The sequence below is a fragment of the Cantharellus anzutake genome (assembly GCF_015039405.1).
Source record: "Cantharellus anzutake strain C23 chromosome Unknown EI90scaffold_108, whole genome shotgun sequence".
Lineage (NCBI taxonomy): Eukaryota > Fungi > Basidiomycota > Agaricomycetes > Cantharellales > Hydnaceae > Cantharellus > Cantharellus anzutake.
Genome location: NW_024067058.1, coordinates 110864 through 137248, shown reverse-complemented (window position 1 = coordinate 137248; position 26385 = coordinate 110864). Strand labels below are relative to the sequence as shown.

The window sequence follows — 26385 nt, the reverse complement described above, 5'->3', positions numbered from 1 at the left end:
GGGCTCCGTACTTAGGGAGGCATAGGTAATAAATTGAAATGAGGGGGTGGTGACCATCGAGGGGTACCGAGAGGATTGTGGAATACGGGAGCTCCGAGGTTAGTGAGGGAGGAGCGGAGTTAGACTGGAGGGATCGGAGGAACCGGAAGTCGATGGCTGGGGATGGATATGACAGCAACCAGAACTGAAGGGGGTAAACTCTAGTCGATTTTATTACTGAGGTGTAACCTATGTACAAGTTGAGTATATATATAGTTACAACGAGGGTGGGTCCGCAAACGGCAGAGCCGAGCAGAGCGGAGCTAACAGGGTTAGACATTAGCCAATTGAATATTACCGACGAGTCGGGTTACGGGGTTAACGGAATGGTAGGCAATAACCCAGAAACAGAAAGGAGGGATAGGCCCGAAGGTGGGCTTTGCAGGGCAAGCGAGTGTATTGCCCAGCGGAGGCGGGGGTGCGCTAGCGGACATCGGAGCTGTCCGGAAGCCTTTGGGGCTCCATACTTAGGGAGGCATAGGTAATAAATTGAAAAGAGGGGGTGGTGACCATCGAGGGGTACCAAGGTGATTGCGGAATACAGGAGCTCCGAGGTTAGTGAAGAAGGAGCGGAGGTAGACCAGAGGGATTGGAGGGATTGGAGGGAATGGAAGTCGATGGCCGGGGATGGATATGACACGTTGGAGTACCCTCATAGCACACGGTTCCTCCAACAACTCCGAGAGGTCAACGATGGTCCGTTCAACCATCTTCCAACCGGTTTCACATTGGAATAAGGACATCTCAGCATCTGCTGAGTGCCCGCTGTCTGAAGCACCCCACGCTTCATATTTTTCTGGGCTGGTTATATCCCCAGCCCATACTATCTCCTCTGGTTCTGAGAGGTCTAAGACAGTTTACTCAACTGTCTTCCATCCTGTTTCACGCCAGAATGAGGGCAGCTCAGCTTCTGCTGAGTGCCAGCTCATCGATGTGCCCCGCATGTCGATTTTCTCTGGAACTGCCAGATCTCCAGTCCCAGCCTGTTCCTCTCGTTCCGAGAGGTCAGAGACAGTTCCTGCGACCGCTCCCCCACCGGTTTCAAGTGGGGAACATCACTTACCAGTCCAAGCTGAGTGCCGGTTCATGGAGCACCCGCGCGCTTTGACCTTTTTGGGGTCACAGCACCCAGTGGTTCCTACCACTGCTCCTGTGCAACTACCTCCATCTGTACACACAGGAACGATACAGGAAACGCATCCTGTGTCGTTTCCAGCTCAGATGGACGGCTCACCAGCCTTTTCTGGTTGTTGGCCCTCAGTGTCAACTTGCGCTTGTTGTTGTTGTTGTTGTTTATTCTGGATATTTAACCTGCAAACTGTAGGCTGCTAGTGAGAGCGCCAAGGGCAGGGGTCGAGATAAATACACAAAAATAAGGTGAGAAAATAAAGAAATAAGTCCGATTCGGGTGTCCTTAATCTCTCTGATAAGGCGTTGCCCAAATGCTGCTCCACTTTTGAGTTGTCGTGTTGGGTTGACCGTTTTTAGGTGTCGGTTTCTAAGGATGTAGGGGTTATAACCCCTACTCTTTCTCACTCTGGGTGAACAGAGACGGTGTCTATGCCCGTCTCATCGCTGGGTTTTGGTCAGGTTGATGGCAGCTCAGCTGCTGGTCATCAGTTCACTGAAGCGCTGCCCGCTTCAACAAGTTCCGAGCCTGAAAAGGCTCTCCCTCTCTCTCTTGAGTCTGGAACCGTCCCAGACTCTCTCATAGGCTCTTCTCCTCTCAAGGAGCTTCCAATCCCGGAGTTCCAGGAGGAGAGCAAGTCCTCTGAGGATGACTCTGTGCTTGCCGCTCCGGCAAGCGCAGTTCTTGTGCCCAGTAGACATACTGGGTTACACCATTTGAGATCGGCTGAAAAAGCCGATCAACTCCCTTCATACTTGAAGGGAGACAGTGATTCCGAAGAGAGAATCAAGTAATTGATTCTCTCCTCCATATTGGGGAGACGGCGCGGACTGGGCAACAGTCTGTGCAACTTGCGCTCCCAATGCTCAGGCTTGGCAGCATTCCTCTCATTCTGAGAGGCTAATGACCTCTCAGAATCTCAGCTAGGTCGGCGCTGCTCAGTCTCTGAGGAGTATCTGCCATTTCTGGAAGCGCCCTCGCGCTTCACCATAAATTAGGGTCACTTGAATATCTGGCCCTGATTACTTCCTCCCATCCCCCGAGAGGGTCTAGACAGTCTTTCTGTCAACCTTTCGACCGGTTTTGGGTGGTACTAAGTGTCATTCAGCTCATGCTGAATGCCTACTCGCTAAAGCGTGTTGCGCTTCGACAATTTGAGGCCTGCATAAAATATGCAGCCCTCATCACACACCCTCACTCTGATACGCTAGAGACAGTCTGTGCAACTGTCTCTCGATCTATTCCAAGTGCCATCAAGCACTTGTTGATTTATCTGGAATTTTGGGCCAGAAGCGCTCTGCGCTTCGGGCCTCAAACACCTTTTACCCATTCCTATGGGTAATTCATGCATTCTCCCATTCAGGGAGGAGAGGGATAAGCACACTACTGCTTATCCTGAGTCTTGAGCCATAGAAGCGCCTGCGCTTCAGGCCACATCGACTTTTTACCCATTCTTTTGGGTAAATTGCGCATTCTCCCCCTTGACAATGATCCAGGGAGGAGTGGCCTTAACTGGCCTGTGGGTCCATTGACTCTACCACCTCCTAGACAACTGTCTAGGGAGGAGCAGGCCTTCACGGGCCTGGTGTTTATTTATTTCTTTATATTTCCTTCGGTTCTTGTATGGTAAAGGTCTAACCACCTTTACATTTTACTTTTAATTATTCTGTGAAGGTCTAACCACCTTTACATGTTATTTTTTATTATTCCGTGAGCAACTAAGGTCTAACCACCTTTGTCACCTCCATTCATCTATTATTTCTTTGTTTCTTTTAATTATTTTATTGGGAAACCAAACACTCAAACCTGCTTTATGCAATATTAATATCGCAAGGGAGGAGAGTGTAAGGAATGCCCCACTATAAACAACATACAACACATGTAATTACATATATAAATGATGCGGGGTATGATGAATGGAGTTTCACTCCTTCCCCCCACCTCGTTGAAATATAGCTCTATTCAAGCTCATATCTTTGATGGACTTGAGGAGTGAGGAGATACAAGGTCGGCACCTACACCGACCTTACACAAAGGCGATTAAATGGAATGAGCTAACCAATACAATGGGTATAAGCGGAGGTGGGGTCAAAGTCCGAGGTCGGAGCTAAGACTGGAGGTTCCGGAGACAGAGATGCAAATGGGATTCCAGAGCGGAGGTCCAGAGTCAGGAGCATAGGCATTGCATGCTTGTCTGGAAGGTGTCAAGGTTGAGGTCGGACCTGGAATGTTCCGGAGTCGGACCAAAGGTGGTGTCAGAGCCAGAGGTGGGATAATGTAAGGAGTGGTAACCCCACCCTTCATTCATTATCTTATTGTATATTTGTCTCAATTTAAACATGTATAAACAATGTATATACAATAATGTGGGAATTTGGGAAAAGGAACAGAACTCCTTTTCCTCCCCATCATTGATAATTAAAGCTCCATACAGCTCAACTTTATTGATGACCTGAGGATTGAGGAGAACTGGGGTTGGAACCTACACCAACCCCTTACACTTTTTTGAGCTTAATAGGCTTTATTCCCACACCTGTGCACACATATTTGCGCGCACGGGTTATTCAACATCACCCACTATCTGCCTTCTAGACATGGAGCCTAGAAGGGTGGCAGATTTTCCACCAGCTCTGCAAAGAGCTGATTCTATGCGTGAAAGTGCATATGGTTCCATGACCAAATCCAATGCTGGTGATGCCAGCATTGGCCAACCCAATCTGTACCAGATTGGTGTTTCCAATGTACCTCTAGGGCCTGTTGATCCCCCAGGTGCATTGGATGGTTATAAATCGCTAGCTGAGCTTAACACACTCAGCGAGCATGAATTGTGCGAGTACAGCGCAATGGTCAAGCAAAGGGCTGAGGAAGCCCAGAAAAGGGTTGACACGACCTGGCAAAAGTTAAGGGACATGTTCCATGCCCTTACTGCTAGCCAGGGCAGCCTAGTCAGCCATCTAATGACGGCCTATAGAGGGGGGGCCATTTGGCCTTCAAATGGGCCTAAAAGGGGGTATTTACTAGTGGATGTCCTGGACATCCTGGTGAAGACTGATCCATTCACCAGGACATCCCCAGGATGTCCTGGGATGATTCTATAATTCAATCAAATTCAATCAAATGCTTCTGTGATTCAATCAAATTTGTATTATTCAGAGTAGACATTCAAAACATAATGCCGCAATTGAATCTGATTTCCCATGACAATCCTCAGGCTGCTCAACTGTCTGTGCACAATGCTGGCCACTGTCTGAAGGGGTGTCAACACTGTTTCCCATGTCCCCAACACACTTTACACAGATGGATAGCCCCTTTGAATAGCTTCCAGAATATATATTTTGAGACTGAATTGACCAATAAATCATCGAGAAAAATGCAAAATACTTTTTTGGACGCGAGTCTTTTGGGTTAGTGTGGCTGTCCACCTCATGTCTGTGCATAGTGCTGGTCATTGTCCGGAGGGGTGTCCAGACTGTTTCCCACGGTGTCAACACACGTTGCGTAGTTGGATAGCCCCTTCAAATAGCTTCCAGAATATATAATTTGAGACTAAATTGACAAGCAAGTTATTGAGAAAAATGCAAAATACTTTTTTGGATGCAAGTCTTTGGGATAGTGCTTGGGCCACTAAATTTCACTGACAGTCATCGAAGTCATCGAAATTCCCGGGTCACTGATATCCCAAAGACTCGTGTCCAAAAAAGTATTTTGCATTTTTCTCAATAACTTGCTTGTCAATTTAGTCTCAAATTATATATTCTGGAAGCTATTTGAAGGGGCTATCCAACTACGCAATGTGTGTTGACACCGTGGGAAACAGTCTGGACACCCCTCCGGACAATGACCAGCACTATGCACAGACATGAGGTGGACAGCCACACTAACCCAAAAGACTCGCGTCCAAAAAAGTATTTTGCATTTTTCTCGATGATTTATTGGTCAATTCAGTCTCAAAATATTCTGGAAGCTATTCAAAGGGGCTATCCATCTGCGTAAAGTGTGTTGGGGACATGGGAAACAGTGTTGACACCCCTTCAGACAGTGGCCAGCATTGTGCACAGACATTGAGTTGGACAGCCACACTAACCCAAAGACTCACGTCCAAAAAAGTATTTTGTGTTTTTCTCGATAATTTATTGGTCAATTCAGCCTCAAAATATATATTCTGGAAGCTATTCAAAGGGGCTATTCAACTATGTAAAGTGTGTTCAGACCATGGGAAACAGTGTTGACATCCCTCTAGACAGTGGTCAGCATGTGCACAGACCATGGGATGGACGAGTATGGCATTCCGGGACAATTTGCAACCATTGAATCAAACTGAATTAGGACATCTGAGGACATTTGCAACAAATGAATGAAACTGAATGGCCAGGATGTCCTAGGACGTTTATAGTGAAAAAGGCCTTTTAGGCCCCATGCAAACGTCCTGAGGTCCCCCCTATAAGGGCCCACATGGTGGTTGTCCAAGGTGCAGGAGGAGTAATAATGCTGGAGAAAAGCACACGTGCGAGAGTCGAGAGGCGGTGAGTGGTGGGAAAAAGCAAACAATATAAAGAGGGTGGGAAAAACGCTAAGGAATACCAGGCTGGAAAGTGACCTTGCAAGCAAGGTAAAATCCTTGATTGCAGGAACAAGCCGGAAAAATCCGAGGCAGAGTTCATCAGGGGGGTCCTGCCTAGCGAGAGCCACCGAAGATGCATGGAGCCGAAACGACAGGATGGGGGTTGGTGCGTGGTGCGAGAAAAGAGGTGAGATGAATACTGCTAACTTGCATCGCACCAATATTGACCGGTGGAAGTGACAATGTCGGAGGAAGGGGGGATGGGGCTGTGTCGAGGTGAGCAAAAAGGCGAGCGATGAACGCCGCCGATATTTACACATAAGTCATGTCTGAACAAGTAGACATGAAAACTTGGCAATGAGGCGATAAGATAAGAAAAAAGCCAAACGCACCGAGATCGAATACGATACCATGTCCGCTCCATCCAAGCAGGTAAGCTCCGGATTTGCGTGGAGGGGGGGCGAACTTGCCTGCAACCGGGGCGGCTTTGTCTTGGCCTAAGGTACGGTCGAAATCCCCGTCTACGCTGGCAAGTGCATAGCAGGACGCGAGGCCGCTCACTGAGACGAGCAACACCGGCCTGCCAGCTCGAGCACGGTGCGCACCGTTGGACCACTCACGAAAACCGCCAAACTGCACCGTCTCCATCAATGCCAAGGCCCGAACCGATAAGCCATGCCCGAAGCCGATGCACCAGTGCCGTCGAGCACGAGGTTCCACCGGAGCCCAAACGGGCTGTCAATGTCTATGGGAATCGCACGTACACATTTCACCGTTGCTCGAAAACCCCGAATTTTCATTAGTTTCGCGACGAGATATGATGGAGTGTTTGCAATCGGTTCCTCCCCCCTCGCTTTCGCGGCACTGGTGTCGAGCCCTGCGCTGCGTTGGTAATCTTGCTTTGATGATGGTTCGACGTCGGCACCAGTGCTGGGTAACCCAACAAGCCTACGGTCGAAGTTAAACAGCGCGAAAAATTTGTTTTACGAAAATTCACAGCAACACGAGTGAGGCCTGTAGCGTGCAAACGGCTGGGTCACAGAGATGTTGTCAGCGTAACATGGAATGTATAGCACAACACCTTCCGGTGCTCACGGATGCCCACTGAGTGAAAGAAGCCATAACACCTCATGCAGCTCAGGCATCTCATTTGATTTGGTGCCAGCCCACGGAACAGATTGCCATGGTCGTTGGGCGAACTCGTGTCCCGGCACACCGCAAGAATATTCATGGTCGGAAATCATACTAGCCAGGGGCATTGTGGTTGGGCTGAGAGAATGGATCTATTTCTGCAGGTGCCGGTCTTCCTGGCGTGAGAGATTAGTTTGAGATGATGGTCTCTTTTAGCAACTAGAAGGGCTGCTGCGCCGCCGTGACCTTGCTTGGGAATAAAATGGGATATTGCTTTCGGTCACACTAGTGCACGTTCCACCAGATTAATGTATTATTTCGGAAACTAAACTAGCCGGTGGAGACTGACTTTGGATGGGTGGTGGGATGATAAATAATAGAAGAGTTACCGTTAGCTTTTTGTAGAATCCAGATTCTTTTTTTCTGGGCGTATGTATGTATGTATGAAAAAAAAGCAAAAAGGTGATCAACAAAGAATAGATTTGACGTTATTGTGCATGTGTTTCCCCTTCCCCATGTTGGCCATCTATTCCTAATGGTATCGTTGCTTGATTGGGGCCCATGTAAGCACGCTCTGAGGGTGAGCAAAGGTCCAGGGAGTTCCACTCTTTCGGTGCCAGTTTTCTCATCGTCACATAGCTCGTCCGGGGCCTTATGGTTCTCAGCAAGACCATGTTCAATGTTTTTCATGAGGCCTAGGTTGCACGGTGTCTTCCAAATGGCCAAGCATTCCTGAAAGCCCTTAGCGCTCCGCGGAATTTTGTTTCGCAGGTCATCCACACAAGATTAAGGCCATTGGGCCTTAGCTCTTTGAGTTTTGAGTCCGGCATGGTAAATGTTGATGTGATACAGTTCAACGATTGAAGTGCTTGAGAGTGTGATCCAGGCTCAACAACATGCATGGATGGTGATTGTCCGCATCGACAGAGCAAGTGGGTTCACAGTTGAAACTCTCCGACATCGTTTCGTGGGAGCTTTCGTCATTGGAGCGAGAATCCAAGTCAAACACATCATAGACTGTTGCAGGGGGCTAACTGGGCGTTGTCGGATCGCCTGTTTGTGCCTCGAGACTCTGTGGCAGATCCGTGGCCTCAGTCTCATCAAAGTGCAAGTCCGCATTGGAAACATCATGGGCAGCTTCGCAGGAGCTCTCTCCATCAAAGTGTGCGAACAAGCAAAAACCGTTTGGCAAGGGATCTTATCATTGAGACATGACTGAAGATTGAAGACATAATCATAGATTGTTCCGCAGGAGTCTTCATCCTGGATCCACATGTCCGTGAGGGGACTTATGACCAACTTGGCCTCTATGCCGGCTACTGTTGGAAATGCGAGTCACCGGAGATATCCGGGGGCATGTGGAGGATAATGTGGAGGATTTTACTAAGCGCGCAGCCTGCACAGGAGTTGCCTTACGTAGATTTTCCTCTTTATTGTATATATATACGCACGGACATTATCCCCAAATCACTAGTTATATTCCCGCTTCTATCTTACATCTGTGCTACGAGTGAGCCGCGGGGAACCGGGTTGCCTTATCCGGAACGCCGTTTACAACAGCTACACTGCTTCGGGACTTGAGATCGACGGAAACTAAGGTGAGATGGGCTTCTGTACAGCCTACAGCACGCTTTGGGGGGTATGAACAATAATTAATAGACGAATAGACGAATAAATTCGGCCAACGGGAACATAGAAGAAAGCGACCATGTGATACATTTCTGCCAGCACGTGTGAATAAAGAATGAATTGGAGGGTGGGAAAGTGAAAATTCCCACGAATTCCTGACTCGAAGGTGACCTTGCATCGGCGTCTTCGCACCTCGGTGCAAGCCGATTGAGTCATTTATTGTGACGTCAGCATTCATCGGCAGGCCTCCAGCCTCTGTGGCTGGGTAATATTAGATGGGTAGGCCTATTGTGCGTTTGGGGTCTTTATTCCTACTGTCAATACAATGATTACTGATTATTTGGTGAAGTTGGCATTGAGTTTGCAGTTTACTAAGAGTGAACGGCCGTCACAACGGCTGTTGCCGGTTTTCCTCGCTGCTAAACACTAGAACAGTTGCCCATGGCCACTTCCATCACTCTTACCTGCTTGGCGGTTGACCGTGGAGGAAACCACCTCGGTGCCGTGTTTTTTCTGAATATGTCGCCTCGCGAATCTGTTGACTTCCTTTGCGACGCTATCAAGTCTAAATTAGCCCACCAACTGGATCATCTGGATGCGAACCAGCTGGTTTTGTGGAAGCTCTCATCGCCGATACCAAGGGGGGTTACAGGAGCTGAAAAAATAGCTTTCCGTCAAAGGATAAAGGCAATTGAGTTCCCTGATCCTGAATGCGACGAGGCACTGGAGGGAAACGGCCCCGTGCAGATTCTCGACCCTGAGGACAGGATATCCAAATACTGGCAGGAAGATCCCGAGAAAAGGCATCTCCATCTCATCGTCCAAGTGCCGCATGACGGAAAGAGGAAGCGTGAGGATCCGGGTAGGTCTTTGTGACTTTGTATTTTATGGCCAAACTCCTCGCTTGACTGCAGTCGATATTTCAATGGAGCTGTACGAGAAATGGAACGTTTCACTCCCAATCACTCCGAACGTTACCGGTTTGGGTGTCTATCTGGAAGCACCTCTTGGGCCCGAAGAAAAAATTCCGATTTCCGATCTGCAATGGCGGAGCCTCCTGCACACAAATCCAAACAGTCCTGAGCTTCTTTGCTCTTCAAAAGACCTTGAGACGCTCTTCATCAAGAATGAGGACGAGATGGCTAGCTTCATCTGGCCCGTAGTACAGGGTGCAATTCTCTGGACTCCACCGAACTCATCTGGTACTGAAGATTCCTTCCATGCATTCTGGGACAACAACATCCTACACATTCTCACGACCTGTCTTGGCAATCCCCAGTGGATCCGCAACAGCAACCGTGGCACGAATACTGGGTCTTTCCGACCTGATCTTGGTCTCCTTTTGCAGTTGGCCTGCTTATTCCGGGGGGAGGAGAAATGTCCATTGTTTTCTGGAACACATCCTCGTGAGGAGCTCGCCGACAAGACTCGATGGGCCTATGGCCCTGCTCAGTATGTGCTCGGTATGTGATTCTTCTCCTACACTACCTGTTGTTGACCCGCGTATTTAGGCTACTACGCAATTGGTGTTGATATCACGCTTGTGGCTATCCGACCCGGCACAGACGCACAGGGAGATGAACAAATTATTGTAGAAGACATTCAAAACACAAATCTGTCAACAAGGCGGGGACGTATTGGAAATGCGGTAACGTTGATCAGACTGGTCAAGGTTCTCCGGGCATTAGAACGTACTGTAAAAAAAGATGTGGATTCTGATATGTTCACATTGGAACGGTGAGTGTCATTTGTGTATCCTGTTTGCATTGAACCTAACCGTGAAGTTAGTGATGATGGAAAATCTCTTGAATTTTTCAAGCACAAGATACGGAAGATTTATCGCGTAGAAGATAAACTCAAGGTTTCCTTTCTTGAATCTATCTACAAAAAACTCAAAGCAAAAGGCGTGCCAAATGTCGACACAGTTAGGAAAATTGAAATGTCCCATCCAGAACATGGTTGCTTTGTTGAACTTGCGCCTCGAGGCGACTCCAGCGGTCCACAGTCTGCTGAGGATGTTAAAAATGCGGTCATCTGTGTCCTCAAGGCCCTCCAGGTAAGTATTTTGATCGGATTATTTAATTGAGTTCATGTAGTCTGTAGGTATCACACGCTGTGCCACCGGTGTTTCATCGAGATATTCGTTGGCCAAATGTCATGAAAAGCCTTACCGATCCCAAGCAATGGTTCCTCATCGACTGGGAAGATGCTGCCATCCCTCCAACGAAAGCAGCCCCCAATTTGGATTCTGAAACACATGCACCACAAGTATTTAAGGATGGCCATGGCGCAGAGGTTGACCTTTGGGGTGTTGGGAACCTCATTACTAGAGCTGGTGTGCCTGGTCTCCCTGAAAACCTCCGTTCTCTTGGATGGAAGTTTGTAGAGGGTTCTGTTTTGTCAGCTGAGCAAGGACTTAGAGAAATAACATCACTGTGATATCCAAATTGTGTAACATATCAACTACATGTGCAGAGATAGTGCAAATTCAAGTGCCTTTCTTACTTTGAGAAGTACCATTGCAAGTTTATAGGCAGACTCGGTGCCAGTCGCTCACATGAGTTTCGCCAAGATTGTCGGAAAACTGGGGATTCCGTTGTAATGCATTTATGGGGCAGTACAAGGGTGTTACGGAATTTTCTGGGCATTACAAGGCATTATGCACTACATATTGACCTGTTTTGACCCCACTCATCCCTGTGAACCAATACAATCATGGGGCATGCATGTCCCTCCAAACGGCCATCCGGCCAAAGCCGAGGCACCTGCTTACATCACACTTGTAAGCACCGTTGTAGGTGATGTGCACATTGATTAATATCCTTAATGCCAGTGTAACATATATTACATTATAGATACGACTTCAACCCCTGATTGCGGCTCTATGTCCACACGTCCCAGTAAGTGCCCAAAATCTATCGATCCCACCCAGCTTTAACATCCACCATTACACAGCTCAAGGTTGCCACACACAATCTTTTATAGGTACAACTTGAACCTCTGATTGTGGCTCTATGTCAGGGCAATAGCCCTGAACCCCGAGCCATATGTAATTACAAGATACATATAGTCATGTGGGTATGTGGTAACTTCTGTTAACTGCTTACACACACCATAAAATACACATCTTTGTATCACTTATGGCTCTGTGTGCTGAGCTACCCCACTGAGACCTCACACTTTTTTAAGTGTATGAGGTGTGTTTTACAACACAACCCACCAAATCTATCAAATCTTAGCAACTTGACTTGGTAGTGCTGATGGCGCCTAAACATGCCTGCAAGGGCAAGGTCATGTCTGCAGCGACGATAAAGAAAAATGAGCGGTTTATAAAGAAACTGCAATCTCCCATCATGGGAGATTCAAATCGACAGCCGTCATCAGACGACGATGAGGATCAACATGATCCGGAAAGAGCAACCACCTCAGGGCTGGTCCCTGAAGGTTTTAAAAACTTATGTGGAGTAAGTGCAGGGCCCAATACCCCTAGAACTCCACGTCACATCGATCTCACCCAAGCTGGGGAAGATCTCTCACCTCCTCAGGAGGTGATCAACTTGTGTGATAAACATGTAAGCGCCAAACAATCAGCCTGAAAAGCTGATTGGATAGAGTCTCAGGAAACTCCAGGGCCCCACTATCCCCTGGAGTCTTCCCCCATGTCCCCAAGTCAAGCCCTAAAGGCAGACAAAGGGAAACAGAGGGAAGAACCTCCACATCGGCTATCTGAAAAACTACTGGACTTGTTCCAGGTTCCGTCTGAATGGAGGACAGAAAACGAAGACCAACTTCTCAGGCTAAAAGCCCGAGAAGGTGCAAAGAAACGCCCTGAGAGCAGGATCTCCCAGAGTGCAGAAGCTCCAAAAGAACTTCCGCTGTTTACACTACCCCATGCCATGCCAGACAAGGCAAGGTCGCCAACCTTGGAGGAGGTCTCCAAGATCATGAAGAGGAGGCAAACCGAAATGAGGGAGTTTGTTACAGGAATGGGTTCCGGGGAACCCAACCTGAGCCGTTCTGCTCACAGACGGAGGTGGCTGCATAGCTGTTGAAGGGAGAGCAGGAGGAGATCTGAGGCCAGGTGTACTAATGGTAACTTGGTGCTCCAAGGAGCATACCAGCAGTGGGTGTGGTGACATGCTAGCGGTAACTTGGCACTCCAAGGAGCGTACTGGCAGCAGGTATAATGGGGGCTCCTTGAGGGAGCCACCTAACAGTTGGCCAGCGGCAACTTGGCGCTCCAAGGAGCGTACCGGCAGCAGGTATAATGGGGGCTCCTTGAGGGAGCCACCTAACAGTTGGCTAGCGGTGACTTGGCGCTCATATGAGTGTACCGGTAGTGTGGGTAGTTGGCACTCCTTGAGGGAGCAGCCCAGTGGTCGACTATTGGTTACTTGGCACTCAGGGGAGTGTACTGGTAGTGTGAATTGTTGGGACAAGCAGGTTGGTTGACTAGCGCACGGTAGTGAGTGACTGTGGGAATTTGGGCCCGCAGGTATGTGGCTGAGCATCCTGGGGCTGCTTGAGTCACTTCTCCCTCCCAAGAAGGGAGGAAAGGCTGTAGGGCCTGGTAGGGTACTACAGGAAGGGTAGGAATGGGAGCTCAACCACCCAGTGGGGGGGTGGGAGCAGGAAGGGTGAGGTCCGGTGTCTGAGCACTCACCGGGTCGTTGAGGTTTCCTCATGGATTGTAAGAATATTGATGTAGACATCAATATTGACCAAGTCAGATGTTACAGGGAAGGTTTACAGGTGGTGGCACACTGGGGTGACAGTTACAATCACTGGGTGATAGTCTGAGATTGTATATTTGATAAAGAGAACAATTCCAGCATCTGCCTTATACATCATATGACTTCTAACTATCTAATATAAAAATCACAATGGTCAAAGGAAGTCCCTTGAAACTCAACAAATCCCCCAGCCAGCACCAAAACCCAGTGGGAAAGCTTGCATGGGGTTTGACAAAGAAATAAAGTTGGAGGGGCTAAGGTTTGATTGTCTATAGTCATGGACCATAAGATTCTAGGTCCATTCCCATAACAGAGTTCGCTGAGGAAGCCTTATGGAAAAGTAAGGAAAAACCAGCGAACAGACCCCTCTATGAAAGGGAAGCACCCTCTGCAATGGCCTTGCCTAAACAACGCAAGTGTGGAGTTTTTACTCCAAGAACCCTTTCTGGAACCCCCAGAAGTGGCAATGTCAACTGGGGAGAGTCACTGCTCGCCCAGCCAAATTTCCTCCTGGAAAACCAGGAATTGTGCATAATAAATGCGATAAACTCGATCCAAAAAAAGATTGAGGAAATGAGCCATAATAGCATGGCTCATCTAGAGATAACTCTAGAAAGAATGGCCAACGCAATCAATGTGTTGACTGACAAAATCAGCGAGCAGACAGACTTGCTGAAGGAAATAAACTTCTCACAAAATAGTGAGGAAACAAAAAAATATCCCTGGGCCATGGGCCAGGACAAAACCAGAACTCGTGGAAAATTCACGAAAAGAACAACCAGCGAAAGTACACTGGAGTATCATCAGCGACTCGACAGAGACGCTAAGGAGATCCTTCTCCCAAGGATAGGAGAAGATGATGCTGATAGAAGGCACCATTCAGAAATCAGGAGGAGAATTGGCACGTACCAAAGGTTCGGCCAAACATCCACCTTTGACGAACCTCTCAAACAGAGAGGTAACACAACCACACTCTCTCAAAACAATGAGAGAATCCAGATACAACTTCAATCACCCAAAACTAAAGAAACGCTGCAAGGAAAATTCCCTCCAGCAAAAACCCCCCCAAAGGAGAGATCTCCATTGGATAGCAACCCCACGAAGGCAGGGGAGCAAGAGGAGTACCTGGAGAAATGGTATGAAAAGGCCATAAGAATGGCCAAAGTGAGAATACTCACTCCCTACCCAGAGGGAGTGAAGCCTGAAGCTCTAAAGAATGGGCCAGCTTTCCCTGACAAGAACTGGTCAGGGGAGAACGACATGGAGTCGTTCTGGCAGTGGTTCACAGAACTACTGGGATTCCTTGCCTCGTGAGGATGCAAAGGTCCCCAATTTGACAAAGTCCATCTGGACTGCTTGATTCGCAGATTAGGGGGACCCATGTTCGACCTCGGAATAATACTCTGAGACGAAACTCTCCTCAGAGGAGACGAGGGCATGTTCCTCGAAGTTCTCAACATACTGATGAGAACCTTCATCAAAGCCTTTGCCACATTGAACGCGACAAAGAAGTACTGCAATGTTAAATATGAAGGCTAAAACAGTTCTACTTAGAACTGTCTAAAGCAGCATCCCAGATGGTGACGCTGCCAGACCAGGCATCCTTCAACGCCAGGTTTCTAAACAACATTCCCCTTGAATGGAAGAGGGAAATGATTGCTCATGACAGAATCAGAGCGGTGTAGGCAGGCACAGCCGGTACCACGCAAACAAGCTGATTATTGCGATTCTACCACCCATGTCAAGCACTCCACTCCCAAAACACATCTACCACTGTTCCAGATACCCCTTCCATATTTTTTTCCGATTTTTTCAAGCCATTCCTGACCACGGACAACCATCAGTTTCCAAATTGGGCAACTGTCACCCGCATATTCCGCCGCTTCCTCCATATCTGCATCAATTCTCCACCGATCCGGACGAATTTGGTATCGTTGGAAAGCCCTTGTCAACACAAGTCGAACAATGTTACGAGCGACGGATTTGGTTCAGCGGTTGTTCCGATCGCCATGGTTCTTTATTTCCTTAACAACATCAATATTTCTTTGATATTGCTTTTTTTCTTAAGTGTTCCTTGTGGATCTGTTGCCGTCCTAAACCCGTCGGATCATTCGGATTTCCACGTATTTCTTTCATATTATAGTTACCCTCTTTCCTGTATTTACAAAAAAGGACTCCCCCAACAGAGAGAGGTGCTCCCCAACAAGAACATGAAGTTTTAGCAGACGTTACCAGCGCCCAGAGCGGCGAATACGAAGCCAAAGAGGCTCAAGACATAGTGCAGGGACAGAGTTCCCATTAGTTTGATTATCAGTGAGATTTATGAGATTATCATTTTTATCACATTGCACCCGGACCATTTCTCCCCCCCTTCCTCTTCATCCGAACCTCCCCTGAGCACTCCCAACTCTGTGGCCCCCTCTCTTTCTTGTTAGGGTGGTAGGTCCCTTTCCCCCTTACAGCGGACTTCTCCTCAAATGAGGAGATGTTAAAAGCAATATCTTGTGTAGATGAGATAATTGATGGGCTGAAGATGTCTTCAGCCTACAAATCGGGATATTATACCCAAACAACCACCATGGCAACCACAGGCCATGGTAGAGCTCTCCCATCAGGAAAGAAGGCTGAAGAGCCAAAATCCAGATGGAAAGAGGATATATCCTTGAAAAATTCGAGGAAAACTGATCAAAAGTCAGTCCCAATTTGCGGCAAATGCAGCAAAATAGGGCAAACAAAAGATTGCCCAAAACATAATGCAATGAGTGATGAAAAGGCACATAGCCACCATGGAAATCGCAAACGCATCAGAAGAAGAGTCAGAAGACTCATCAGATGAAAAACCAGAGAACAACTCTGGTGACTCCGAAGCATCAAGCTTTGAAGTAGAGGACCCATATGAGGGACCTCAATACTCACCCAATTCAGAGGGTGAGGAAGTTAATGTCGGGACCAATGTCAATCGTTGACCACGATGACATAAATTACAAAATCAAACTGGCCGTAGTGTGCCAGTTAGAAAATACGGCAGATGAGAAAGTTGCCAAAGCCCTGGTCGAAGCACCAAGAAAAGATGCCTTGGGGAAATACACCAAAGTACCCAAGGAAAACAAGGAGAAAGGGAAGAAGGACCAAAAGTCCATCAAAACTCAGACCCCCTTGTTTGATGTGAAATTCTGCATCTCAAAAGACGCAGGAAAATGCCCTGCAAACAGACCACTCTCAACAAAGAGAATGCTGATGGCTCACATAAAAATAACAGGCATAAAAGCCTACACGCTATTTGACAGTGGAGCCGAAATGGATGCTATATTGCTGGACTTCATCCGCATGGTCCATATCCCAATTCTCCAATTGGAGAACCCAGTCATCCTTCAAATGGGGACGAAAGGAACAAGATCACAGATCCTGTTTGGAACAAACGTGGACATTGAGATCAATGACCACGTAGAAAAACACTACTTTGATGTAATTAACATCGATAGATACGATGCCATATTCGGTGCCCCCTGGTTAAACAAAAACCAGGTAAGTTTAGACTTCCGGTCCCACAAAGTGAGAACGGTGAACAAGGGTAACATACATACCCTTGGAGTCAGTGAAGACCGTGTGATGAGATCACATGGGTGGAAAACTCGGGCAAGAGCTCAAGAACAGCCAAAAAAGAAGCCCCCCTGACAGGGAGGTGAGATTAAAACACACCTCAGGGTAATCGAAAGAAAGTACCCTGAAGGTTGGCCCAATCCTTGTCCAGAAGGACTAGAACTTCCAGACGTACCACATCTGGAAGGTCTCTCCATGAACAACCCCGAGTTCGAAATACTCAGGGAGTGGTGGAGAGAGAAATTCGAAACCGTAATGGTGTCAGTGCCATTAGAAATGCCTCCCTTGAGGGAGGTGAACCATCAAATCCCGTTAAAGGATCCGAACAAGAAATTTCGGGAAAACACCCCAAGATGTCCTGCAGCACTGCAGGAAGCACTAGTGACCAAAATAGATCGCTATGTAAAAGCAGGATGGTGGTATCCCGCAAGCAGTGAGCGAGCATGCCCGCTACTGTGTATCCACAAAGCAGATGGATCTTTGCGCATGGTAATCGATGTGAGGAATTGTAATTCAAACACAATTCTCGACATCACACCAATGCCAGACATGCGACTGATCCAAGAATCAGTCACCAGAGCAACATACTGATCTAAGATCGATATGATGAACAGGTACGTGTGGATCCAGACGACATCCATAGGACAATGTTCTCTATGCCCCACAGGATGTACAACTCAAACACGATGCAGCAAGGAGACTGCAATGCTCCCTGTACTTTCCAGTGTGCGTTGACCTGGGAACTACAAGGAGAAGTAGGCAGATGCCTACATGTCTGGTTCGACGATATATTCACCAGCACAAGCTTGGTGGAGAACCACAATAAAGCATTATTGTGGTTGTTCACTCACCTCAAGGGGGAAAAGTTTTATATAAGCCGGAAAAAATTCCAGCCATTCGCTCCAATCCTAGACATTCTAGGAAGCTGCATGGACGAACAAGGCATCCATGCTCAAGCAGATAAAATGGAAAAAATCTGCAACTGGCGAGAGCCAGTAGACCACACAGGAGTCCTAAGATTCCTGGGAATGGTAGAATATCTATCGATATTCATGCCGAACGTCAGTGGCTACACAGGGCCACTGCAAACAATCTGCTCAAACAAGCAGACATTCAGGTGTCAGGATCCGGACCCCAGCTGGGAGTGGCCAGAGGGCGAGGCCGGGTGTGGAAGCTGGGGTACTCTCCCCAGCTGCTAACTCCTCGAAGTCGCTGAGGGGACTAGCCTCAGCCTTCACAGGGAATGAGCTGAGAAGAAGGGTAAGCTTCTCAGCCCCCTGTGAGGCCGACACAAAAGGACCCTAGGAACTATACAGTTCCCGCTTGCTGCCGACTTTCCATAACGGGTGTGGCCCATGGGAAAGTTCTGGGCGAGCTGCTCGCCCAGAATGTTCCCACGGTTGTGGCTGTACATTTCTGGGCAAGTCGCTCGCCCAGAATGTTCCCACAGGTTCACATGCACACATCATTATGTGAAACAGTGGGGGGAAGGATAGGGGGAATGGGGAAATGTGGGGAGAGGGTGGTTAGGGAAAGGGTGAGGGTGTCTGAGGGTGAGTGGGGTCAAGGGCTGTGCCCTGACATCAGGTGGACACCACTCCACCAGAAATGCTTTGACGAGATTAAACGTCTCACATGCAGGGCTCCGATTCTGAAGCCTGTCCAGTGGAATCCACCGGGAAGCCTCTCGGAAGAAGAGAGGAGCAAACTCCACGTCTGGGTCATAACAGATGCATGCCCAGTGGGCATGGGTGCACTAATTGGACAAGGCAAAAAGTGGCAGACCTGCCACCTGGCCACATTCATGTCCAAGAAGTTCACCAACACACAATGTAGGTACTTTGCCTATGAGCTCAAGGCACTGGGCATCCTTGAGGCACTCATGATGATCTCATGGGAGGTCGTGAATTCACAGTAATCACAGATCACAAAGCTTTGGAATATTTCAAAGCAAAAAACCACAACTCAGGTAGACACCTGAGATGGCAAGCCTTCTTTGCAAGCTTTAATTGTGAAATAAAATACGTGGAAGGCCACAAGAACAAAGTGGCAGATGCACTTTCACAGTACTACAACTTGTCAACTGATGAGGATCTGCATTTCGACGACTACGTGTTGGCAGATATCCATCTGGATAAAAATGCAGTAGATATTATCCCTGACAGAGTCAAGGAATACAAAGAACTGCTGCTAAGCAGTACTCTGAGTAAAAACTCAGAGAAAAAGAGACTCACAGCAATATGTGCGAGAAATACCCTAGAGGAAGCTCTAGGGGGGAGCGCCCAAAACCTGGAAGAAATCATAATTCCAGAAGAGAACCTTCGAAAACAATTCAAAGGAAAAGACCTCATTGAGGCAATAAAATCTGGATACATGCAAAGCCAGATCCACTGGGAAATCCTAGAGAACCCGGGGAATTTCAAAAACTTCTCCATAAAAGATGGGCTGATAACCCAACTTGGAGAAGGAGGGATGACCCAAATAGTAGTCCCGAAAGGAAACTACGAAAGGAAGTCCATTTGGGGGGTGGTCCTCGAAAATATCCACGAAACACTTGGACACTTAGGATCCAAGAAAACAGTGGAAACCCTCCATTGATACTTCTGGTGGAAGTTGATGAGGAAGGACACCCACAAGTTCTGCAGGTCTTGCAGAACTTGTCAAACAACAAAGAAAGCACCAGGAGAAATCCCGGACTGCTTCACCCACTCCTGACCCCGGAAACACTGTGGTTGTCAATAGCCATGGACTTCACAGGTCCATTCCCAACAAGCTTGGGATATGATTACCTCTGGGTAATCATCTGCAGGTTGACATCCAACGTCCACCTAATTCCAATAAAAACAACAACGAATGCATTAGAACTAGCATTTGTATTCCTTCGTAAGACTTCACGGTCTACCACACTCGATCATATCAGATCGAGACTCGAAATTCACGTCAAAATTTTGGTGCAAACTACACCAAATACTCGGTGTGCAGTTGAAATTCACAACTGCATTCCACCCACAAGGTGATGGCCAAGCAGAAAGAATGATACAAAAAGTAGTACAGATACTACATGCAATGGTCAGACCAGATCAACGTGACTGGGCAGCAAAGCTGTCAATGGCAGAATTTGCAATCAATGCAAGCTCGAACACATTGACAGGATTTTCCCTGTTCGAATTAATCTATGGCCACATGCCAAAGATGTGCCTAACAGCACCACCCTTGGACTACCTGGGAGTGAACGACTTTGCCCAAAAGGCGAAGGAAAACCTCATGGCAGCACATGATGCGATAATACACAATTGTGCCGCTCAAACAATCCAGGCGAATAAGAAAAGATGCCTGGACCCGCCTTTGAGAAAAGGCGAGCTTGCATACTTATCCATGGATAAGTTGAACCTACCCAAAGGAAGGGCAGAGCCCCTGTATATAGGGCCTTATGAAATTCTGGAAACATTTCCAGAGACATCAAACTATGTCCTCAAGTTGCCACCACAACTTGAACAACATGGAATCCACCCAAGATTCCACATATCCCAGTTCGCATCTCATGAGCCAAATGACCAAGAAATCTTCCCAAATAGGGAAGTAAACATATTTTACGATTTCAGGGAAGACCCCGATCACAAAGCAGTAGTTTGCGAAATCTTAAACCACGCATGGGTTCATGATGATTAAGGTTAAATGGGAGCTAGGGGATACCACATGGGAACCCCTAGGAAATTGCAATGACCTCGTCCACCTGGATGAGTACCTCACATTACAAAATGTGAGGGAACCAGAAAATCTCCCTATCAAAGAAGATAGGGAACTCTCGGCATCACTATGCCCCCAAAAACGGAGGTGGAAGAAGTAAAGCCAAAGGGCGATTGCCCACAGCCAAGAGCGTGGGAAGATTCTGGGCGAGCAACTCACCCAGACAGCCACACCATGTGCTAGACATCACATGGGCTAGGAGTAACCTACCTAGATCACGTGAACCACAGGCTCACATGTAAAACCACACACACTTGCGGTGAATCCCATGCATGCAAGAACCTAAACCCCTCCCACCACCACAAGAAACAAAACAATGAAAATGTCATTCTCTGGGGGAGGCAACCCTCAATTTGATCTGAACAAGCTGCCAGACATTGAGATACGACAACCTGGGGAGCAAGGCTCCCCGGAACAACAACAACACCAGGTGCAGATAAGCATCATGGACTACATGATGCACGCGGCACAAATGAGTGCCACAAACCAACAACCATCCATGATGCCAACAGGCACTGCATACCCCCAGCCTCCTCAAAGGGGCTTCCAACCATACGCAGTGCAAACTGCACCAATGGCACAACAAGTGCCATTCCAGGGGCAGCATTTGCTGCTGCAGCCCCAGGCATACTCCCCAGGGAACTTCCCTGGCCAAATCACCCTCTGGATCAGCCAATTCGGCCCAGGTCCAACAACACCTCAGCCAAATGCAGGCTGGGAATCAGCTATCACATCAGTGGTAGCTGCTCAGACAGGTCACTCCATCAGGAGCTGAAAGAGATGAAGTCCCTCGTAGGAGGGAGATGAGGGAGCGACAGCAGCTCCTTGTCCAGGCCATCCAAACGGGGACAGTCTGATAACTCAAGGGCATCAGATGACGCCTGCAATAATTGCACCCATTGGAGGTGCAAGTACAATAGAGCATGAAGAGATGCTGAGGGCATCTTCACCTCTCTGAAAGACAGAGAGAGAAGTCGATCTCCAAAAGAGGGAGATCGAATTACTAAAATGCGAGCTCAAAGAGGCATGCGCACTGGCAGACCTTGCTGCCAAACCCATCATGATGGGGGCCTCCCAGGTCAGGGGGAGGGGATACAGTGCTGGGGCATCGACTATCCCGCCACCCTGTGGGCAGGTGACCCTGTCCGGGTTGCATAAGGGCCCACCCTCAGAAGGGCAAACTGTCAGAGACCAGGGTCGAGACGAAGGAATGTCTCCGTAACGGAGGGCTTCGGCCTCAGTGACTTCTGCCAAGAGCGCTGTGCCTAGTGACACGTCCGTGCCCTAACTTACTGACTGGCAATTAGAACCTAGGGGGGTAACTCTAGTTGATTTTTCTACTGGGGCGTAACCTATGTACAAGTGGGATATATATATGGTTACAGCGGAGATGGTTCCGCAATTGGCGGAGCCGAACGGAGCGGAGCTAACGGGGTTTAACCATTAGCCGACTGAATATTACCGACGAGTCGGTTCGCGGGGTTAGCGGAAAGGCAGGCGATAACCCAGAAACGGAAAGGAGGGATAAGCCCGAAGGTGGACTCTGCAGGGCAGGCGAGTGTATTGCCCAGCGGAGGCGGGGGTGCGCTAGCGGACGTCGGAGCTGTCCGGAAGTCTTCGGGGCTCCGTACTTAGGGAAGCGTAGGTAATAAATTGAAATGAGGGGGTGGTGACCATCGAGGGGTACCGAGAGGATTGCGGAATAACGGGGGCTCCGAGGTTAGTGAGGGAGGAGCGGAGTTGGAACGGAGGGATCGGAGGGACCGGAAGTCGATGGCCGGGAATGGATATGACACAAACCCATGTCAAGGGGAAGAGGGAGAGTGGTAGGCAACCGACAGCAGACCCCAAAACGGGGACCACTCCCAGAGGCGGTGGGCCACTGAGTACCTCAGCACCCTATGGGCAAGCTACCCTGCAGGGAAGTGTCCACATGTTATACGAGACCGCCAAACTCAACGAGTTTGGTAAAGTTGAAGCTCCAGTCGACATAACAATCGACCCCAACTTCCCCATGAGGAGAATAGCGGGGTCAGAAGCGGCGCACAACGCCGCATACGCTTGGTGGACAAGCGTGAGTGGAAAAGAATTCATACACTGGTATGAACAGGCCGAAGCCGCCTTTAAAAGCGGCAAGGTACATAGAGTCCTTTGCGAAAAAGCGAAGGAAACCGAGAAATACTTCTTGGGACTCCTGAGTATTGCAAGACTCGTGGAGGAGTACAATTCCCTGGAGAACAAGGGAAAAATCTCCTGGGAAAGTCTAGGCAAAGCTGCCTATATAAAGTCCCAGTTCAAACCACTCAGGACTCCTGAGGAATGCACTGCAAGAACTGCGGAGTGGGAAGCGAAAGCTTCCAAATACCGGGAAAGAGACGCAAGGCTCTGCGCTGGACAAACAGGCCAGCGACCACCCATCCCCACAGGAAGAACGGTAGACTTACCATACTCTACACCTGAGCCAAGTAGCTCAGGAATGCAACAACCTGCTCCCACCCAGGGAGTGCCCACTTCGTCAAGCCCACAGCTCGACAATGTAGCCCAGGCTATGTCATTGCATCCAATGCAGCAATCAGATGTCCAGATGAACAACCTGGAGGAAAAGCCTCCTCCAGGGCAATAACTCTACCCCTGAGGAAAGGGAAAGTGACACGGTAATACGCCATTGAGGTGCCCATGAAAACACCTTCCCCCAACTCGAGGCCCCACACACAATATTGTATGCAAGGAACCGCAAGTAACAATTGCGGAAATCTCTACTTCGTCAAAACTGTCATATCCATACCAACTCCGCCTCACCTCTGCTCTACAGTTGAGCCCAGGCAAAGCCTGGAAATTTTCTACAGCAGCTTGTGCTGAATATATAAGCTTCATTTCTCCACCAGACAACTCCTTTTCGATCTAGCTGCCAAAAATACAATGTTCAGATATTTACCTGTTTTTTTTAGCTGCAGCAAAATTTTTGACCCAAAATCCAAATGTTTTTTTTTTTAATAAATCTGTAGCCACTATGTAACAAGAGAATTAAAGGAGATTTAAATACAGGAGTTCAGCTAGCATACATTGATTGATCTGGCGGAAGAATATCTAATTCAGCCATAGTGTCAGGGTGTGGGAAAACGTTACCGTGACTCGCCATCAGCGACCGTTAGGGTCCGCTACTCCAGCGTAACAGCCCATTAAGGGTGGGGATGACAATCACGGCGAAATGGGGTTTCGGCTTCAATGACTCGTTCGTGAGCGTTGCACCTCGTACTTGATGCAGCCCCGATATTTCAGAGGGCAGAGGGTGCGACTGAGTCAGACAGGGAGTGCAGGGGATAACCCTAGTTGATTTTCGAACTAAAGTACGAGGTAGTATACAACCGGTATTTAAGTGAATAGAAATAAGTCGCCAGATCTCATGGAGATTGCGGGTGGGCTTAAGAAGGAACGAAAACAAACAAAGAGCGTGGGAGGAGGACGGCTGTGCACGGCCATCAAGAAAAACAAGCGTGATAAGGAATGACTCATAGGCCCGTGACAGGCTGTGGAACAGGTAGCAGTAATGGGGAGGGGTGATGGGCTTGTCCAGGTGGTGTTGGGTGGGCAGTGGAGTTGACAGGGTCAAAGCGGAGAAGGGAGAAGGTGTGGGGAGTGGTCACATGACCGTGGGAATTGCCAGGTCGTGACACATAGCATCCTCACATATAGCACGATGACTCTTTTGTTTCTTCACAGCCCAGGCTGCAAGCTTCCCAGTAAGGCCCTTCCGGTAGGCATCCATGAAGTGCCAAGCTCGGTTGATGAATTTTCTGTTGATGAGCGACACTTGATCTCGGAGCTGGACTATGAGCAAATACTCAGTCTCAGCTAATATGTGTGAAGAACTAAATATATTACCTATGAGCAAATACTAGAGGTAATATACATAATATAAGTTACAATGATAAAACAATGAGGGAATGTAACTAACCTCAGTCTCAGCTAATATGCATGAAGAACTGAGGGAAAAGGAAATGAATGAATATATCCGTGGCCTGGCATGGATTAGTCCGAAATAATATAAAGGAGGTCTTGTGACTAAGTAGTCACATGGTGGATTCTGGGCAAGTTGCTCTCCCAGAATGTTCCCACGCTAACGCAGGAATGTGGCTGTTCAGGTTAGCTCCATTGGAGTACCCTCATAGCACACGGTTCCTCCAACATTTTTGAATTGTTTCATCTGGACATGCATCCAAACACTGTATCACTGCTGTTTTTGCATTGGCAAAAGTAGTTTTCCATATTTCACGATATCGGTATTTTGCATAACCCCAATACTATAGATGTTATAGTTAGAAATTGGAACTAGTTCAGACAAGAAAGGTTTTAACACACCATCTCAATCGGGTTCAACTCACAGTGGAACTTCAGCAGGAATTGCCTGCGTAATTAATTCTTCCAGCATTGAGACCTGATTTACAAAATCAGCCTGATGACTGAGAATGCGGGCAAGGCAGCAGTCTGTATTTTCAAATGGGCAGACAGGCTTGCACTTAGCTCGTTTCCCATGTGTATTGAAACCGCGCTCCATCAAGACAGCCTCAAGGCCCTTGGGTTCACCTGCTTTGGTCACCATTGACTGAGGCATCCCCCACTTTGAGCAATCAGGGACAGTGTCATCATTTGGGATAACAGTGTCATGCCGCTTTCGTTGTTTTCCACCATTAGATTTGTTCATATCAAATGCATTGAGAGCATTGGGACCGAGTGATGCATGCGCCGAAGACTGATCAAATATGAAGAGAGCCTGGCAGTTTGGATGAGCATGTTCAAAAATTGGGACTGCCTTTGTGTGGATCTGCTCTAGAAGTTGCTGAGTATCCCACCAAGGGTCACCATTGGCACCGGGGTAAATGATTTTGCGAGCATCATTCCCCTCCGAAACTATTCCATCATTGTCCTGGATGATGAGTCAGCCACTTTCTTCATTTATAAAGTCGGAAACATGGATTAGACAGCCTCGACTCTTTTTCTGGAGCACAGACTGCCCCTTGGAAAGCCTTTCATTATAATCAGTTTGCACCACATTCTTCATTGAAATTGATGTGATGCTCACCAGGCACTTCTCTTGAACTTGTTTGTGTGGAAACAGCTCTCATCGTGCCAGATTGGAATGATCTGCTTTTCATTCTCACCCAGCGCTGGCTCATTTCGCTCCAGAGAGGTGCCATTGAAGACATGCTGGACCATTCTGTGTCAGGGACCGACCCGGGGTCAAGAGTGCCTGGGTATATCACCCGGGGCTGAGGGCTCGGTGGGGTGCGGCGCGGGTGTGCATAACAACGGGCCTGAAGCAGACAAAGGTCCCTGGCCACTTAGGCTAAAGTGGGAAGTGTGAGAAGAAGGTTGCTTCTCAGTTCCCACTTAGGCTGTGTTTATATACATGTAGTTAAGGCCATGTCATCTGCGCACACAGCCACGTTGTAGGGGTGGTGGTCACAGACACCCCAGAACAGGCGATATATCGGGTCTCACATGCAGGATAAAATGTTAGAAAACATACAGTGGAAGGTTGGCTAGGAATTAGGTGATGAGGTTATAGTATGGATGGTAGAGGATGTCGAGGCGATTTCGACGCACATTACGTGAGGAGGATCGGTGAGATATTGACAGAGATATGCAGATTTCAGTTGTGTAACGCGATGCATGTCACATGTTCATTGCACACATGTGGGAAATGGGGTGCACAGATGGTCCCTGGCAAAAAATGGGGATAAATATCCATTGTTCATGGTATGGTTGTTCGGGAGGATGTGCCAATTTTGGGACCATGGCGACATGTGGTTGGAAAG

The 26385-nt window shown here is 48.1% G+C and overlaps 7 protein-coding genes across 7 annotated transcripts; 3 read left to right on the top strand and 4 right to left on the bottom strand.

Annotated features, from left to right (window-relative positions):
* Positions 1 to 1599: 1599 nt before the first annotated feature.
* Positions 1600 to 1962, top strand: EI90DRAFT_3133807 (uncharacterized protein; the record flags this gene model as incomplete). Its single annotated transcript, XM_039064599.1, has 1 exon — positions 1600 to 1962. One exon carries the CDS (start codon positions 1600 to 1602, stop codon positions 1960 to 1962), a length of 363 nt encoding a protein of 120 aa, XP_038909502.1.
* Positions 1963 to 3762: 1800 nt separating this feature from the next.
* EI90DRAFT_3133806 (uncharacterized protein) lies at positions 3763 to 4266 on the top strand (the record flags this gene model as incomplete). Its single annotated transcript, XM_039064598.1, has 1 exon — positions 3763 to 4266. One exon carries the CDS (start codon positions 3763 to 3765, stop codon positions 4264 to 4266), a length of 504 nt encoding a protein of 167 aa, XP_038909501.1.
* Positions 4267 to 5334: 1068 nt separating this feature from the next.
* Positions 5335 to 6397, bottom strand: EI90DRAFT_145601 (uncharacterized protein). The gene has a single exon (XM_039051804.1). It carries the CDS (start codon positions 6047 to 6049, stop codon positions 5405 to 5407), a length of 645 nt encoding a protein of 214 aa, XP_038909500.1. The 5' UTR covers positions 6050 to 6397; the 3' UTR covers positions 5335 to 5404.
* Positions 5818 to 6725, bottom strand: EI90DRAFT_3085074 (uncharacterized protein). The gene has a single exon (XM_039062110.1). It carries the CDS (start codon positions 6375 to 6377, stop codon positions 6042 to 6044), a length of 336 nt encoding a protein of 111 aa, XP_038909499.1. The 5' UTR covers positions 6378 to 6725; the 3' UTR covers positions 5818 to 6041.
* On the bottom strand, positions 6234 to 7124 carry EI90DRAFT_145558 (uncharacterized protein). Its single transcript, XM_039051803.1, has 3 exons — positions 6825 to 7124; positions 6727 to 6760; positions 6234 to 6677 (listed from the first exon to the last, which is right to left on the bottom strand). The coding sequence occupies exons 1-3, from the start codon at positions 6958 to 6960 to the stop codon at positions 6377 to 6379; spliced, it is 471 nt and encodes a 156-aa protein (XP_038909498.1). The 5' UTR covers positions 6961 to 7124; the 3' UTR covers positions 6234 to 6376.
* Positions 7125 to 9137: 2013 nt separating this feature from the next.
* Positions 9138 to 10997, top strand: EI90DRAFT_3085067 (uncharacterized protein). Its single transcript, XM_039062109.1, has 4 exons — positions 9138 to 9952; positions 10001 to 10226; positions 10278 to 10545; positions 10593 to 10997. Exons 1-4 carry the CDS (start codon positions 9322 to 9324, stop codon positions 10926 to 10928), a joined length of 1461 nt encoding a protein of 486 aa, XP_038909497.1. The 5' UTR covers positions 9138 to 9321; the 3' UTR covers positions 10929 to 10997.
* Positions 10998 to 24209: 13212 nt separating this feature from the next.
* On the bottom strand, positions 24210 to 24973 carry EI90DRAFT_2943146 (uncharacterized protein; the record flags this gene model as incomplete). Its single annotated transcript, XM_039055290.1, has 3 exons — positions 24210 to 24346; positions 24744 to 24870; positions 24929 to 24973. Coding segments are annotated over 3 exons (309 nt in total), but the record flags the coding sequence as incomplete, so codon positions are not given.
* Positions 24974 to 26385: the final 1412 nt, after the last annotated feature.

Excerpts from the sequence above, each read along its gene's own strand:
- EI90DRAFT_3085074 (XM_039062110.1), bottom strand. The coding sequence starts at position 6,377 with ATGGAGACGGTGCAGTTTGGCGGTTTTCGTGAGTGGTCCAACGGTGCG.
- EI90DRAFT_145601 (XM_039051804.1), bottom strand. The coding sequence starts at position 6,049 with ATGTGTAAATATCGGCGGCGTTCATCGCTCGCCTTTTTGCTCACCTCG.
- EI90DRAFT_145558 (XM_039051803.1), bottom strand. The coding sequence starts at position 6,960 with ATGAATATTCTTGCGGTGTGCCGGGACACGAGTTCGCCCAACGACCAT. Across the intron at positions 6,761-6,824 it reads CTTTCACTCAGTGGGCATCC|CCGTTTGCACGCTACAGGCC; the intron begins GTGAGCACCGGA and ends TCTGTGACCCAG. Across the intron at positions 6,678-6,726 it reads CAGGCCTCACTCGTGTTGCT|GCTTGTTGGGTTACCCAGCA; the intron begins GTGAATTTTCGT and ends CTTCGACCGTAG.
- EI90DRAFT_3085067 (XM_039062109.1), top strand. The coding sequence starts at position 9,322 with ATGACGGAAAGAGGAAGCGTGAGGATCCGGGTAGGTCTTTGTGACTTT. Across the intron at positions 9,953-10,000 it reads CCCTGCTCAGTATGTGCTCG|GCTACTACGCAATTGGTGTT; the intron begins GTATGTGATTCT and ends CCGCGTATTTAG. Across the intron at positions 10,227-10,277 it reads GATATGTTCACATTGGAACG|TGATGATGGAAAATCTCTTG; the intron begins GTGAGTGTCATT and ends CCGTGAAGTTAG.